The sequence below is a fragment of the Carassius carassius genome, chromosome 9 (genome assembly GCF_963082965.1).
Source record: "Carassius carassius chromosome 9, fCarCar2.1, whole genome shotgun sequence".
Classification (NCBI taxonomy): domain Eukaryota; kingdom Metazoa; phylum Chordata; class Actinopteri; order Cypriniformes; family Cyprinidae; genus Carassius; species Carassius carassius.
In genome coordinates, this window is record NC_081763.1 from 25,026,715 (window position 1) to 25,042,583 (window position 15,869).

At 37.5% G+C, this 15,869-nt stretch overlaps 3 protein-coding genes across 4 annotated transcripts; 1 reads left to right on the plus strand and 2 right to left on the minus strand.

Moving 5' to 3' along the window:
* Window positions 1–1,260: 1,260 nt before the first annotated feature.
* snn (stannin) lies at window positions 1,261–6,977 on the minus strand. Of its 2 annotated transcripts, none has more exons than XM_059558586.1 (2): window positions 6,892–6,977; window positions 1,261–1,988 (listed from the first exon to the last, which is right to left on the minus strand). In XM_059558586.1, the coding sequence occupies exon 2, from the start codon at window positions 1,914–1,916 to the stop codon at window positions 1,653–1,655; it is 264 nt and encodes an 87-aa protein (XP_059414569.1). In that variant the 5' UTR covers window positions 1,917–1,988; window positions 6,892–6,977; the 3' UTR covers window positions 1,261–1,652. The 2 variants fall into 2 exon arrangements, with proteins under 2 accessions (XP_059414569.1, XP_059414568.1); XM_059558585.1 differs by lacking the exon at window positions 6,892–6,977 and adding an exon at window positions 5,885–6,172.
* On the plus strand, window positions 5,433–10,397 carry litaf (lipopolysaccharide-induced TNF factor). Its single transcript, XM_059558583.1, has 4 exons — window positions 5,433–5,715; window positions 7,320–7,547; window positions 9,990–10,146; window positions 10,239–10,397. Exons 2-4 carry the CDS (start codon window positions 7,334–7,336, stop codon window positions 10,345–10,347), a joined length of 480 nt encoding a protein of 159 aa, XP_059414566.1. The 5' UTR covers window positions 5,433–5,715; window positions 7,320–7,333; the 3' UTR covers window positions 10,348–10,397.
* A 238-nt stretch (window positions 10,398–10,635) lies between these two features.
* Window positions 10,636–15,252, minus strand: rmi2 (RecQ mediated genome instability 2). Its single transcript, XM_059558587.1, has 2 exons — window positions 14,941–15,252; window positions 10,636–10,953 (listed from the first exon to the last, which is right to left on the minus strand). Exons 1-2 carry the CDS (start codon window positions 15,236–15,238, stop codon window positions 10,802–10,804), a joined length of 450 nt encoding a protein of 149 aa, XP_059414570.1. The 5' UTR covers window positions 15,239–15,252; the 3' UTR covers window positions 10,636–10,801.
* Between the last annotated feature and the right edge of the window lie 617 nt (window positions 15,253–15,869).

Consider the following 15,869-nt stretch of genomic DNA (forward strand, 5'->3'; position numbering starts at 1 on the left):
TAACTGAGGAGGGGGGAAACTGCATTAGGTAAGTTGAATTAAGTAGGTCATCATTATACCTTTGTGTTGGTTTTGGACCAAAAACAGGAAGTGTTTCTAACATAAACCAGTATGACTAATATATGCCATACCACAAAACTATAGTGAAGGTTACTTAGCTCACCTGTGATGTTATATGAAAACTGTCTATAAATGCTTATCACTTATGCATAATATTTCAAGAGTTCTTTACATTAGTATAGAAAAGTTGCAAATGCACATGAAACTCACAAGCAGGCATTACCCTGGTAACAGGTTTTATTGTTCAGTACAATCAAACACTGGACAGACACACCCGCTGGAGTGACAGAAGCAATATACTAAGCACTTTACTGATAGAAAGTTGCTTTTTCTCAATTATGCGGATAAAAGTAACATGCATGTACTGTCCTTGTTTTTTCTTTTCTTTATATTGAACAGCAGACACAAACAAATGTACGACAGAACCCTAAACATCTGATATCAGTGAAATCACTAGCATTTTCAGGCTTCATCTATATGCCTGACTGTTGATTTTGCTTTTATAGACAACATTTGCATGAATATTGTATAAAAATAAATCATTTATTTCACTTTCATTTTACATGTACAAACAGCAAACACTGCGATATCACACACACACACACACACAAAAATACTGTTAAGGAAAAGGTTAAAACTCAATTCAGTGACATTTCAGTATCCATGTTGTGCATTAAGCCATCTAGAAAAATAATATTTTCACTTTCATATGACTTCTCATAATGGAGAAATGTGCTCAACCACAAAAAAACAAACGCCTCTGTGATCACAATAGAATTCAGCAAGAATATAAAGACCTCAGTCATTGGCTTTTGTTTTTGTAGTGGTTTCCTAGCAGGTTTAACCAGAACCAGAAAATGCTATTTACAAAATCACTTGCATGTCACATTGAAGATAAAAAGTGCTAATCAAACTATGATATTAAATATAATGTAAGAGCTTTTGAAAGCCAGTTTACATAATTTGGCAAGTAATGGTATCCTGAAGTTCTTATTTGTAATGAAAAACATGTTAATTTTGTATTGCAATTCAACACTTAAAATAAAGATTCAAAACGAGTTTTCACAGCCATGCCATAGAAGAGCCTTTTTTTTTTCAAAAACATTTCAGTGAACAATTCTTAAAATAACCTCTTTTCCACTATGAAGAACCTTTTGTGGAATGGAAAGATGCAATGGATGTTCTTCATGGAACCAATAAAGAACCTTTAGTTTTAAGCAAGTAAGTAAATGGAACGAACTGGATAAAAAGCCCCAAAAGCATCTAAGACTTTGACATGGATGTGAAACCAGTCCATTAATATTTGTATTTCTTAAAATCAGAGCCAGCTCTGGAAGAGAAATAAAGTAAAATCACCAAAGAAACAGAATCAGTCTTGATTTAGCTTAAGAACTCAGTTACGGCTTTACAAATAGCATTGCACAAAAACTATGACAGTTGTTGATTTCACATTATAACAGGGCTCTACCGCCACAAAATGGGCGAGAAAAAAAAAAATCAGGTCAAAGCAACTAGACAACTGCATGCAATAGGTTGCTTTGAAACATGACCCACTACAGACTACACAGTATGCACTGCAAAGGGAGATGGACTTAGGTGTGGCTCTCCGTGCCGTTAGGGGTGAGCTTGGTCTTGTGCTCCACCCGCGGGCCTTTGGCCGAATACTGGACCAGTAAGAAGGGCTCCTTGGTTTCCCCTTCACCGACAATGCTTTCCTCGTCTTCAGACTGACTAATGCGCTGCAGCCGCAAGTAGCACCAACAACCAAGAATTAAAGCTCCTAGTGCAGCAATGGCAATAAGTATTACAATAATTGTGACGACCCCGGTGGTGGGGCTATGGTCCGTGATAGACATCCTGTCTGCCAGGAGAAGCTCAACCACAGGCCTTCAAAAGTCCAGTTCTGCAGAGTTCTCGTAGGTTTGGGTCTCTGCGGCTACTTCTGAAACACACAAGAATCAGGATGAGCTACAATAAGCTCAAGTGATTTCAGCCAGCTTTTGTTGCATCATAACCGTTTAGAAATTTCTCTAACAGATGTTTCAGTTTTATAGTTGAGGTCATTTTTAATGACATATTTGTATAATAAAAAGCAAGTGTGGTAGTTAACAGTTTCTTATTGGCCTGATTAACTAAGCTCTCCATAAATCACAAGCTACAATTGAATAACAATTCATTTTACACAGACAATTCATTGTTAATAGCATTTAACAGATTAGACTTGCAATAAACATCTGCAATTGGTTTGTAAAATGTTTTTTTAATGCCTTTTTTGGGATTAGGTTTTCCAGAGGTGGAAAGTAACAAATTACATTTACTCGCTTTACTGTAATTGAGTAGCTTTTTTGTGTACTAATACTTTTTAAAGTACTTTTTAAAATCTGTAATTTTACTTTTACTTAAGTATATTTTGTTTGAAGTATTGTACTTCGCTACATTTTAAAACACATTAATTACTGAGTAAAAAAATAAATAAATAAATAAATCGCTCCCTGGAAACTACGGCAGTAAATTATGGGCAGGAGGGCAAACTGGCGCTAAAATCACGAGAAAGATGCAGACGGACAAAACAGGCGTTAGTGGTGCAGACACCGCTGAAAACGAAACCCCGTCATATTCTGAAGTTGAACTCGAAGGAAATGAAGTGAACCCTGGCCATATGTATGCTCTATTATGCAGTGTAAGCTGTACTTGCCTAGGAAGACCAAACTAGCAGCTTATAAAATCTCGACAAGGCATCAACCATTCGCAAGAATGTAGAGGTAAGCTAAATAATTGCATCGTTGCATTGGTGGTTAAAATGAAGCTTTGACATTTTAGCAAGAGGTTTTGCACAAATTAGCCAAAAAGACAGTGGTGAGGAGTGTGCTATTTTTGTTTTAATGATGTGCGCGCGCATTTATAGTGCGTTCTTTCACTGTGTGATTCAGTCTCCTAAAATGCATTTAGAATGATCACAAAATTGAAGATATAGGGGCAGAAAATTCACATATTTATATAATTTCATATATTAAATCAAAATCACACAAAAAATGCCATCTTTTCCTCCAAAAATCATCATGAATATATACATACATATATATATACATATAACAGTTCAGTAATAGGGTGACCACCCGTCCCGCGTAGCGCGTGCGCGCACAGCGTTTGAAGCCCAATTCATGCGTCCCGCAAATTGAGACTGTGTCACGCAAAATCAATGCTTGCTCAAAAAAAGTTGATGGCTCTATATCCTCGAGCCCCAGGCAGCCAAACGAACATTACTTGACACTTCAGCACGGTACTGCGAGAGCGGGAGCGAGCGAGTTTGAATGAGAGATGAAGTTTACATCTTTATTATTTCTGTTTTAACGTTTTTCCTACATTATTTATATTAAAATATGTTATGTAGGCAAAAACTCCGTTTACTATTTGACTAATTTACTGAGGTGGCATCGTTGTTAACTTACAAAAATGATAATTTGGTGGATAATTGACATTTTTCCGTTAATAACAGGTAGTGTATTCCGATGTAAAATTAACAGTCACCTGTGGACGCTCAACAACCATCTTATCTGAGCTCAAAACGCTGCTTGAGCAAGTGTCAAGATACTAAAAGTAATAAATACATAATTATGAACGTTTATGTGTGTTTATTTTTGTTCTCAGTACGTTATTTTAATAGCAATTAATGATTATGAACATAAAGCATTACAATATATATATATATATATAAATATATTATTACTATATACTATCGATGAAACCACAAAGCTGACGCAGAGGTATGTATAACTGCAATATAAAGTAATTTTGAGTATTATTGCTATTAGTATTATTGTCTAAAATTAGGTAGATGTAATATAAAAGTACACATGGCAATGTTTTTGCAACAGCTCCAAGTATCACGCGCAGTGTAGGTTATACGTCACTGTCCGAATCCGTTCACTTATTTATTTATTCACTCCTTCCTGATATAGTGAACTCAACTGCCATACACTATATAGGGATTAGTGAATGAGTGAATTCCCTTCCCTTGAGTTGTGATGTCAGACTTTTTTTTTTACTTTTCCTGTGGTGTTGAGCAACTACAATTCATTTTAATCCTATAATTTTATATTATAATTTATTTAAAGTGAATAAATTGTAATGAAAAATTAATAAAATAGCTAAAGTAAATCGTAAGTGGAAGTGCATCTGTCAATTCTGTCATGAGCATACATCAGCAATTACACATGTTTAGGGGAATAGGGCATTATTAATATACCATGTAAGGTGGTATGTGCTAGAAATGGGTAAACCACTATCAGTGAGTCTGCCCATGGGGTGTCCGAAATTGTCCCTCAGAAACGTACCCCTTGTCCCCACTTGGGCTTATTAGCAGGTGGTCACCCTATTCAGTAAACATGTTAATTAAGAGACTTGCGTTTTAGACACCATATTGCCTTTTTTAGCTCTATTTCTACAACAGAAAATAATTCCAAACACAGCCACCAAAGCACAGTTTTGCGTCTCTGAGCAACGTGACAGTGTTTCGTTCCGGAATGAATCAACCGTTTAAATGATTCGGTTCAATCGCAATGACTCACTTATTAACAGAGACTTGCTGACACATACTGGCCATTTTAATTTCACATTTAAAGTATCTTTTGATTATTTTTAAAATAATTAATTTCTTATCATTTCAAATGAGTATTCAAGATTTTATGTCTTGTATATCAAAACATTATTCATGCATTTGTAACTGCAGGTTAAATGCATTCTTGTCCTGCACTAAACAGTGTAATACATCTAAATGCCACTTCCAATGAATCTTCTGCATTTTCTCTGCATTAAAAGATGAGTTTGTTGATACTGATTTGCCTGGTAACAGCCCAAATGTTTTATTATTCTTAATAACTGATTCCTTTAATTAAAAACAACTAGTTTGAGATTAATAGACCTATCCCAGGGGTGTCAAACTCAGTTCCTGGAGGGCCATAGCCCTGCAGAGTTTAGTTCTAACCCTGCTCCAGCACACATATCATGTAGTTTTCAAATAAACCTAAATGATTAGATGAGCTGGATCAGGTGTGTTTAATTAGGGTTATATCTAAACTGTGCAGGACTGTGGCCCTCCAGGAACTGAGTTTGACACCCTTGGCCTGTCCCATTTTGACTCCCTCCCACTGTTAAAATGTAACTAAGTACTTTTTACTCTGAGTAAAGTTTAAATGAGCTACTTTTTACTTTTACTTGAGTAGATTTTTAGACTGGTACTTTTACTTGTACTTAAGTAAAATTTCATTAATGTAATGGTACTTTTACTTGAGTAGAATATTTTTGTACTCTTTCCACCTCTGTGGTTTTCATGGGTGTTTCGACCGTTTCGAAACTAGTGAATCATTTTGCCAAGTAAATGGTTCAATTGTTTGAAAGTTTCGATTCTCCCATCAGCTCTCACTCATTTTTTGCGAAACATTTCATACACTTTTACCAACTTTTACTGCTCGTGTCATGGTTGCCATCGTGAAGCCACAGGTTATGCAACGGATTTGAGAAGAGCATCTTGGCAAAGACTTTCCATCTTGCGAGTGGCACGAGGCCTTACGTTATCCGCTGGCGATAACGCGACGCTCGCTGAAGGCTTTACGACGTTCATACAACACAGAGCTAACATCTGCGAAAACGACCGCGGTAAGCATCGTTAACTTTACATCAGTATTTTTTTTTTCGCCCAAATAATGTTTTCGAACAGAAAGAAGGTAGCCCTCTATGCGATCTAAACAAGCCCTGAATTGAGAGTTTTATACTGGACAATTAACGTTACTGTTATGAAATGAAGGAAAAAACATTTAAAGCTTACCCAAACTAGGCCGTTTTTTAAATCAAAGGATAACGCTTCTGTACGTTTTGCGAACCATGTCGCGAGAGTTTAGACGCCCAGCTGCAGTAACCCTCCGTCCGTCTCCGTCTCCTGATCCAGCTGTTGTGTTATAACTCATAACATCTAAAACCAGTCACTTACATTTCCAGCCCGAGCTGATCAAATAAATAAATAAATAAATAAATAAAGCTTTTCACTGCACAGGAAATGAGATCACGACTAAAAAGGACACATATCCAATCAAACAGTCTAAAAGCAATGGTGTTTTAAGCAGAAGAGGAGAAGCTCACACAGGCGGACGTGGTCTCCCTGTGCGAGACACTTGTTTTGCATACACAGACGAACGGAAAGAGATTAACTTATTTATAAATATAAAACATTATATATTACTATATCTACGCACCTAAGGGCACGCACACGTTTTGCACTGATACTGCAGAAGCCAAAATATGCATCCAAGTCCCTTGGGTGAAAAAGTTAAAAATACAAAATGCAAAACACAGTCATACCATTATAATAAAAATAATAATTGTATATAAATTCATTATTTTTACGTTACTCGCAAATACTAAATGTTTTACTTTTTTAACTTTCTTGTCTTTAAGAGAAAGACGTGTAAATGCACGTTTTTTTTAAATTATTATTCTGTACTACTGATAACTTACTTTATATATTTATGCAATTGCAAATAAAGTTTTATTTTGATTAAAGAACTGAAAAAAACAGAAATAAATTACAGAAAACGCTAGCCAAGCCAAAAGTTATATATTGATATATAAAACGTTTAATATATATGTTTAAATCTAGAAAAGAATATACGTTAAATATAAACAAAGCTGTAAGCTGAATTTATAGAAATGACCAATAGACTCGCTGCCTACTCATGTGACCAAACGTGGAACTTGAGGGAACGTCTAATTGTCTTTCCCATTTCTCAAAAAAACCTCTAAATCGCTACTTACTAAATCTGTTGAGGTATAACTTACATATTGACTTTATGTACAGCTCGTGTGGTCTCAAGTGTCCGGCTTTGATCTGATAATCTTATAAGAGAGTCCAGCCCACGCATCTCAGTCGCGGAAATACAGCAAGAGCGAAACAAACTAAGCAGCAGGAAACCTTGCCGGTTCGTGAGTGAGTGTGTTCTTGAATAAACGACACTAACCGTTAGTCTTATTCGTTCAAAGTTATTTTCAGTTTATTTGTGTTATTCGAGCGTCGCTTTGTTGTTTCGATGTGTTAAGTTGCAACTCTGAGGACTTTTATTTCTCGTGTTGAACGTGGTATTTGTAGTTTGAAGTTTTCTGCCTCAGAAAACTTAGGACCTGCCAATAATTGGGCAAGACTATGAATAGCATTACAATAATAACCATTTATTTACTAAAAAGCTATGTTTGTTGTTATGTTTCTATAGCACCCCTCAAGGCGATGGCAAGCGCACCCCCACAAGAGACCTCCACATTTGTGGGACACCCTCCTCTTCCATCGTATGAGGAGGCATTGGGATCAAATCCACAGGACCCACCAATGCCCTATGCTCCAGCTGATATGAAGACATCTGTGCCTCCGTATCCAACACAAGCCTACAGCCCGATGTATCCCCCACCACCCCATCAAGGTCAACCTGTCACCAGTCCTGTTGGTAATGACCCTTACTCTTATTCCACCATGGCTTTTTATCAGTCACACATTTAAAAACTCGAGTATTTATGAGAAAAACATTGTGCATCTCACTCAAAAGATACAAAGGATTTAGAGATCTATGTAAAGACTAATCTGATTGACTTCCACCACATCAACTGGTAGTGCTGTTGATTAACCACAAAAACCAACCTGGACGAGCTAAAAGCAGAAGCTGGTTGAATCTGGTTTTTCCAGTTAAACTCAAGCAATACTAAAGGTTTTTTTTATTCCTCATACTCTGCATGTAGTTCAGCTCTGCATTTGTCCTGCTGGCTTTATTTTTTATACATTTATATTGAATAAAATCAATTTGAATACAATATATTATAATTTATATGAATGTAGACAATGTTTTTTATTGTTATTTTATAAAAATAATTACTATATTTAATTTGAAAAAGAATTGTATTTTAGACAATTTAGACAATTATTCTCTAAATATATTTGTAATATAACAAAGTTTTAAATATATTTTCATATAATTTGTTTACATTCAAACAGTTAACTTATATTTTATAATAAATCATATTTTAAATACAAATATTTTAATTTGCCAAATATACTGAACAAAATGCAACACTTGTTTTTGCCCCCATTTTTCATGAGCTGAACTCAAAGATCTAAGACTTTTCTATGTAGACAAAATGCCTATTTCTCTCAAATATAGTGACAAATCTGTCTAAATCTGTGTTAGTGAGCACTTCTCCTTTGCCGAGATAATCTATCCACCTCACAAGTGTGGCATATCAAGCAGCTGATTAGACAGCATGATTATTGCACAGGTGTGCCTTAGGCTGGCCACAATAAAAGGCCACTCTAAAAGGTGCAGTTTCATCACACAGCACAATGCCACAGATTTCACAAGTTTTGAGGGGGCATGCGATTGCCATGCTGACTGCAGGAATGTCCACCAGAGCTGTTGCCCATTAATTGAATTTTCATTTTTCTACTAAAAGCCATCTCCAAAGGTGTTTCAGAGAATTTGTTAGTACATCCGACAATCCTCACAACCGCAGACCACGTGTAACCACACCAGCCCAGGATCTCCACATCCAGCATCTTCACCTCCAAGATCGTCTGAGACCAGCCACCCGGTCAGCTGCTGCAACAATCGGTTTGCATAACCAAAGAATTTCTGCACAAACTGTCAGAAACCATCTCAGGGAAGCTCATCTGCATGCTCGTCATTCTCATCGGTCTCGACCTGACTGCAGTTTGTCGTCATAATCAACTTGAGTGGGCAAATGCTCACATACGATCGCGCCTGGCACTTTGGAGAGGTGTTCTCTTCACGGATGAATCCCAGTTTTCACTGTACAGGGCAGATGGCAGACAATGTGTATTGTTGTTGTCAACGTTGTGGATTGGCGGGGTTATGATATGGGCAGGCGTATGTTATGGACAGTGAACACAAGTGAATTTTATTGATGGCATTTTGAATGCAAAGAGATAACGTGACAAGATTCTTAGGCCCATTGTTGTGCCATTCCTCCACGACCATCACCTCATGTTGCAGCATGACAATGCAAGGCCCCATGTTGCAAGGACCTGTACATAATTCCTGGAAGCTGAAAATATCCAAGTTCTTGCATGGCCAGCATACTCACCGGACATGTCACCCATTGAGCATGTTTGGGATGCTCTGAATCGGTGTATACGACAGCATGTTCCAGTTCCTGCCAATATCCAGCAACTTCACACAGCCATTGAAGAGGAGTGGACCAACATTCCACAGGACACAATCAACAACCTGACCAACTCTATGCAAAGGAGATGTGTTGCACTGCGTGAGGCAAATGGTGGTCACACCAAATGTTGACTGGTTATCGGACCCCCCCGGACCCCCCAATACAGTAAAACTGCAATTTTTAGAGTGGCCTTTTATTGTGGCCAGCCTAAGGCACACCTGTGCAATAATCATGCTATCCAATCAACATCTTGATATGCCACACCTGTGAGGTGGATGGATTATCTCGGTAAAGGAGAAGTGCTCACTAACACAGATTTAGACAGATTTTTAACAATATTTGAGAGAAATAGGCCTTTTGTGTACATAGATAAAGTCTTAGATCTTTGAGTTCAGCTCATGAAAAATGGGGGCAAAAACAAGTGTTGTGTTTATAATTTTGTTCAGTGTATTTCACATTACATATTTTAACCGTTACATTCAATAAAAATGATTCCATTAGCCTTAGTTATTTACCATATTAATGTTTTTTATTTTTGTAAAAAAGTAAATTTCCATTGACTAAAATCTACATTCATACACATTGATCCTTTTTTTTTTTAAACCCTCATATTTAAACAGTAAATGTGTAAGACACCTGTGGCTTTGAATAATAGTAAACATTATGTATTATATATAAGAGTATTTCTAAGCTTTCTTGTTTTTGTCCTCAAGTATCTGTTCAGACCGTATACGTTCAGCCTGGTCTGGTGTTTGGAAGTGTTCCAGTGCAAGCGCATTGCCCAGTATGCGCACGTAACGTGATAACTCGCCTGGAGTATACATCAGGAGCACTAACTTGGCTCTCTTGTGCAGGCCTGACCATTTTTGGGTTAGATGAAGCATTATATAATATACACTATGGTTTTCTTCTTTAGCGAAAACACTCCCCTGATTGTTATGTTCTCATCTCCCATGTTCTAGTTGTATCTACGGCTGCTGCCTGATTCCCTTCTGTGTGGACAGCCTGAAGGATGTGACCCACCACTGTCCAAACTGCAGCAGTGTTTTAGGAGTCCACAGGAGAATGTGAACCAGCTGCAGAACATGTGAATGAGTCGTGTGACATATCGACTCTATATTTATTATGGGAAAATGTTTCATTGAATTCATTCTTCAGCCAGAGTCAATTCATTATCTGTGCCACACTGACGTGTATTCGTACCTTAACGTACTTGTCTTTTCATTGTAAACTGTGATTTTACTTAGTACAAGTTTAATCTTTTTAAAAATAACTTTTTCACACTAGTGAAGACATCTGTGTAACATTTATACATAATTACAGTGCAAAAGTTCTTTCTTTAATCAAATTTATGTAGAAAATTATTATATAAATGAATATGTATATGCCTTTACACTTAAAAGTCATATCGTGTGCATGTAATGCAACTTCTGTTTGTTCCCTCTGTTTGCTTGGCAAATATTATAAATGCTGCACCAAAACAAAAATAACCAGATCAGTCTCAAGACACAAACAAATAAAAGATTTAAGGCAAAATCTGCTGGAGATCTTCTACTTCGTAGATCCAGTTTTTCCTGTGAATCAAAGCATTCTCAGAAAGATCTGCCATCTTCACAGCACGCAGCACCGGCTCTGGACTGTGTGACTGGATGACACCCATAACCATGACATATTTACCTGTGGGTTACAAAAAATAAAATTAGAAAAATACTTTTTATTAGAAAAATATTAGAAAAATATTTTTTTCATGTCATTACACTTTATTCATATGATATGTCCTCTGTAGAGGACACCAGGACTCAATAAAAAAAGACAAGACTAGACATGAAAAGACAAAACCAATGGGAATTAAAATAAATCAATAAAAACCAATCAACTTTTAGGTTTCAGGATTTTTTTAGTACCAAACTTTAAGAATGGTTCTCAACTGTTTTACGGACCATAACAAAATGATTTGATATACCATTTTACTTTATGCCATATGCGTTTAAAAATTGCATAAACGAGTTTTCCCATTTAGCACAATGTTATCTATACACAGTATCTAATTTACATATTAAAGTGATGCTGGGACAGCATGTTGAAAAAAAGTGTAATGATGGGAATAATAATTGGCCAGATTTTCATAATAATATCTAATATATAACACATAATAAACATGCTTTTAGTCCAGGTGTCCTCTACAATGGACATGAAATTATTGATTTGAAGCCCCTTAACATGTTCCTGAGATGTTGATGTATGACAAACAATTAGAAAATTGATCAGATTTAAACAGTAATTACAAAATACAATCATATTTCTATAAGGATGTACAATTTTATCACAAAATTAATGTCACCCATTTAAAAAAAAAAAAAAAAAAGGAGATTGAGTGGTCATGGTGAAACATCCAGTCATTTTTGGTATCTGTGGAAAGCCCTGAATGTGCTCTCTGCTCTGTAAAGGACATCCAGACTTAAAGGGATAGTTCACCCAAAAATTATGTCATTACTGACTCACCCTCATGTCATTTCAAACCCGTAAGACCTCCGTTCATCTTCGGAACACTGTTTAAGATATTTTAGATTTAGTCAGAGAGCTTTCTGTCCCTCCATTGAAAATGTATGTACGGTATACTGTCCATGTCCAGAAAGGTAAGAAAAACATCAAAGTAGTCCATGTGACATCAGAGGGTCAGTTGGAATTTTTTGAAGCATTGAAAATACATTTTGGTCCAAAAAACAAATATGACTTTATTCAGCATTGTCTTCTCTTCCGGGTCTGTTGTGAGTGCATTCAAGTGTAGTGATATCCGTTCCACGAACGAATCACTCAATGTAACCGGATCTTTTTGAACCAGTTCACCAAATTGAACTGAATCGTTTGAAACTGTTCGCGTCTCCAATACGCATTAATCCACAAATTACTTACACTGTTAACTTTTTTAACGTGGCTGACACTCCCTCCGAGTCAAAATAAACCAATATCCCAGAGTAATTAATTTACTCAAACAGTACACTGACTGAACTGCTGTGAGGAGACAACTGAAGATGAACACCGAGCCAGATAACGAACAAAAGACTGACTCGTTTACAAGTCAAGAACCATTTCTGTATGACGCATTCAATTCGAGAACCGAGGAGCTGATGATACTGCGCATGCGTGATTCAGCGTCAAGCAGAATGACTCTCAGCGCGTCTGAACCGAACTGATTCTTTTGATGATTGATTCTGAACTGATACTGTGCTAATGTTATGAGCGCGGGTAAACCGAAGGCTTGAATGAAGGGCAATAATCGGCAAAGACATCATTACGTTGAGCGCAAAACCGGTGACCCGTTTTTTTTCAACGGTTTATTGAATCGAACTGTCCGGAAGAACCGGTTCGCCGAAAAGAACCGAACTTCCCATCAGTACTGTTGATCCGAAAACCGATGCAACCAGATCTTGACTCGAGAACAAGTCAATCTTTCGTTCGTTATCTGGCTCGGCTCGGTGTTCACCTTCAGTTCTCTCTTTACAGCAGTTCAGTCAGTGTACTGTTTGAGTAAATGAATATAGGTTTATTTTGACTCAGATGGAGTGTCAACTACATTAAAAAAGTAAACAGCTTAAGTAATTTGTGGATTAATGCTTATTGGAGACGCGAACCGTTTCAAACGATTCAGTTCGATTTGGTGAACTGGTTCAATCGGTTCACTAAGAAGAACCAGTTAAATCAAATGATTCGTTCGCGAACCGGATCTCACTACACTTGAACGCGCTCACAACAGACCCGGAAGAGAAGACAATGCTGAATAAAGTCATAGTTTTTGTTATTTTTGGACCAAAATGTATTTTCGGTGCTTCAAGAAATTCTAACTGACCCTCTGATGTCACATGGACTACTTTGAAGATGTTTTTATTACCTTTCTGGACATTGACAGTATACCGTACATAGGTTTTCAATGGAGGGACAGAAAGCTCTCGGACTAAATTTAAAATATCTTAAACAGTTTTCCGAAGATGAACGGAGGTCTTACGGGTTTGGAACAACATGAGGGTGAGTCATTAAAGGACAACTCCGGTATTTAACACCTTGAGTCTATTTTGTAGTTTGTTTTGGATGAACAAGAGTGGTGGACAAAGAAATTTTGACAATGGTTCCTGTCGTGACTTTTTGACTATTTTAGAATTGCCCATGACCGCATTTGAATAGGAGTCAATGGCCATGCACAAACATGCCTTTAAAACAACCCTTAACGTTCGTTTTCGAAACTGTGCAACTCACCGAGTGGTTAGTGGTGTTCGTTGATGATTAAAAACAAATATATCGGCGCAATGTATGAGTTCGATCCGTTTATTTTTCTATAGCGGAACTATTTTTTCAGATACCTCACAACCGCGTATAAACTTCCGCTCGATATTTGAGTCTGAAGCGTTGGCACACTCCCGACCACTTGATGGCGATAACGTGTCTAGCTAGCGCATAGAGTAAAAAAAAGGTTTCGTGGGAAAGTCACTCTCACAGTCGAGTTCAACTACCAGGCTTTAACATTGCATCCAATATGGTAAAACTTTGTGCGGTCAGAAACTGCGGTAAAATCCCTAAAAATAGAAGTTTCCTTCTATTCCTTTCCGTTTGACATACACACCCCTTTAGATGTTCTTCAAAAAGCTAACCATCGTGTTTGTGCATTTCACTTTCGGGACGAGGACTATGTTAAATCTAGAGGTTCTCGAAAAAAGTCTCTGAAGAAACTCTATCTGAAAAGGACAGCTGTAACGTACCGACGCTCAGTGGACCAACGCAAGACGAAGAAGACCTTGGGGTAAGCTAAACAACATAAAATGATGTGTTATTTGTATGCAGGGCTCTACAGTGCGGCCATTTCACTCGCACATGCGAGTAAATATTTCGGCGCGCGAACGTGAAAAATATTTGGGCGCACTCGTGCGAGTTTTTGTGTGGGAGAAAAACGTCTGAGGAAAATCTTACTCCGAGCGAACCGAGCGAAAAAACGAACGTTAAGGGTTGTTTTAAAGGCATGTTTGTACATGGCCATTGACTCCCATTCAAATGCGGTCATGGGCAATTCTAAAATAGTCAAAAAGTCGCGACAGGAACCATTGTCAAAATTTCTTTGTCCACCACTCTTGTTCATCCAAAACAAACTACAAAATAGACTCAAGGTGTTAAATACCACGACTTAGGTGCCCTTGAGCAAGGCATTGAACCCCCAACTGCTCCCCGGGCGCCGCAGCATAAATGGCTGCCCACTGCTCCGGGTGTGTGCTCACAGTGTGTGTGTGTGTGTTCACTGCTCTGTGTGTGTGCATTTCGGATGGGTTAAATGCAGAGCACAAATTCTGAGTATGGGTCACCATACTTGGCTGAATGTCACTTCACTTCACTTCACTTCTCTTAAATACCGGAGTTGTCCTTTAATGACATAATTTTCATTTTTGGGTGAACTATCCCTTTAATATTGTGACGTGAGGTCTCAGAGAAATTCACTAAAATGTAATACTGAGGCAAAAACTCCATAGCTGGGTCTCAGGAGGATATAGAACATGTCATATACGCATACAGAAAAACTATTCGTGTATTTTATTCAAATTTTTAATATTTTTCTCTTCGTCAATAAAGACCTCAGAAACCCTAATTAAATATCAGATGAGCTGCCATAAAAAAGCTACTAACCGGCACTCAGGCAGGGTTTTCCTTTCGGCACGCTGTTAATGCCGCTGACGACAAAGTTCCCGGTCTCGTCCAGAATGAGCACGGTGTTGAGATCGGACTGCACTTCCAGCACAGTCCCCTGCATCCATACCACGGACACCGGTAACGAGCGCTGCTCACCGGGGCCCAGTCGTCTGATAACATACTCGGACCTTCCGCCTGCTGTCTGGCGCTCTGTCCCTTCACGCAGCTGGCTGGACAACACTTTCACCGGAGGACTGCGAGCTCTGTCTGCACTCAGAAAGCTGCTTCCCATCATCTTAAGGTCTGCTTGAAAACGCGCTTTGTTTTTGAAGAAAATAAAAGGTCCGGACGTGACGATTTGTTTCAAAATAAAGGCGCGAATTATATTCTATTTTACTGTAGAAACAAGTGAATCAAAATGTGTGAATTGGTGTTGTCGATGTTAGCCTAATGTTGTAAATAGAGACGAAACATTTCGATCATTTTAATATACTATAGGCCCATAGAATATTGGTAACACTTTACAACAGGGTTTCATTAGTTAGTTAATATATTAATTAACATGAACAAACAACGAACATAAATTTTTTTTTGCACTATTTATTAATCTTTATTAGTGTTAGTTAATAAAAATACAGTTGTTCACTGTTAGTTCGCTGTTAATTCACGTTACCAAGCACAACTTTTGATTTTAATAATGCATTAAATGTTTGAATTAACTTTAACATTAATAAATGCTGTCGAATTATTGTTCATTCTTAGTTCATGTTAACTAAATTAGTTAACTAATGAAACTTATTGTAAAGTGTCACCAACATATTAAACAGTGTTAGTAGGCCTAATATACATGTACACTCACTGACCACTTTATTAGGTTCACAAATTGCTGATCAGCCAATCACATGCAACTCAATGCATTTAGGCAT

Excerpts from the sequence above, each read along its gene's own strand:
- snn (XM_059558586.1), bottom strand. The coding sequence starts at position 1,916 with ATGTCTATCACGGACCATAGCCCCACCACCGGGGTCGTCACAATTATT.
- litaf (XM_059558583.1), top strand. The coding sequence starts at position 7,334 with ATGGCAAGCGCACCCCCACAAGAGACCTCCACATTTGTGGGACACCCT. Across the intron at positions 7,548-9,989 it reads ACCTGTCACCAGTCCTGTTG|TATCTGTTCAGACCGTATAC; the intron begins GTAATGACCCTT and ends TTTGTCCTCAAG. Across the intron at positions 10,147-10,238 it reads GCAGGCCTGACCATTTTTGG|TTGTATCTACGGCTGCTGCC; the intron begins GTTAGATGAAGC and ends CCCATGTTCTAG.
- rmi2 (XM_059558587.1), bottom strand. The coding sequence starts at position 15,238 with ATGATGGGAAGCAGCTTTCTGAGTGCAGACAGAGCTCGCAGTCCTCCG. Across the intron at positions 10,954-14,940 it reads AAAACCCTGCCTGAGTGCCG|GTAAATATGTCATGGTTATG; the intron begins GTTAGTAGCTTT and ends TGTAACCCACAG.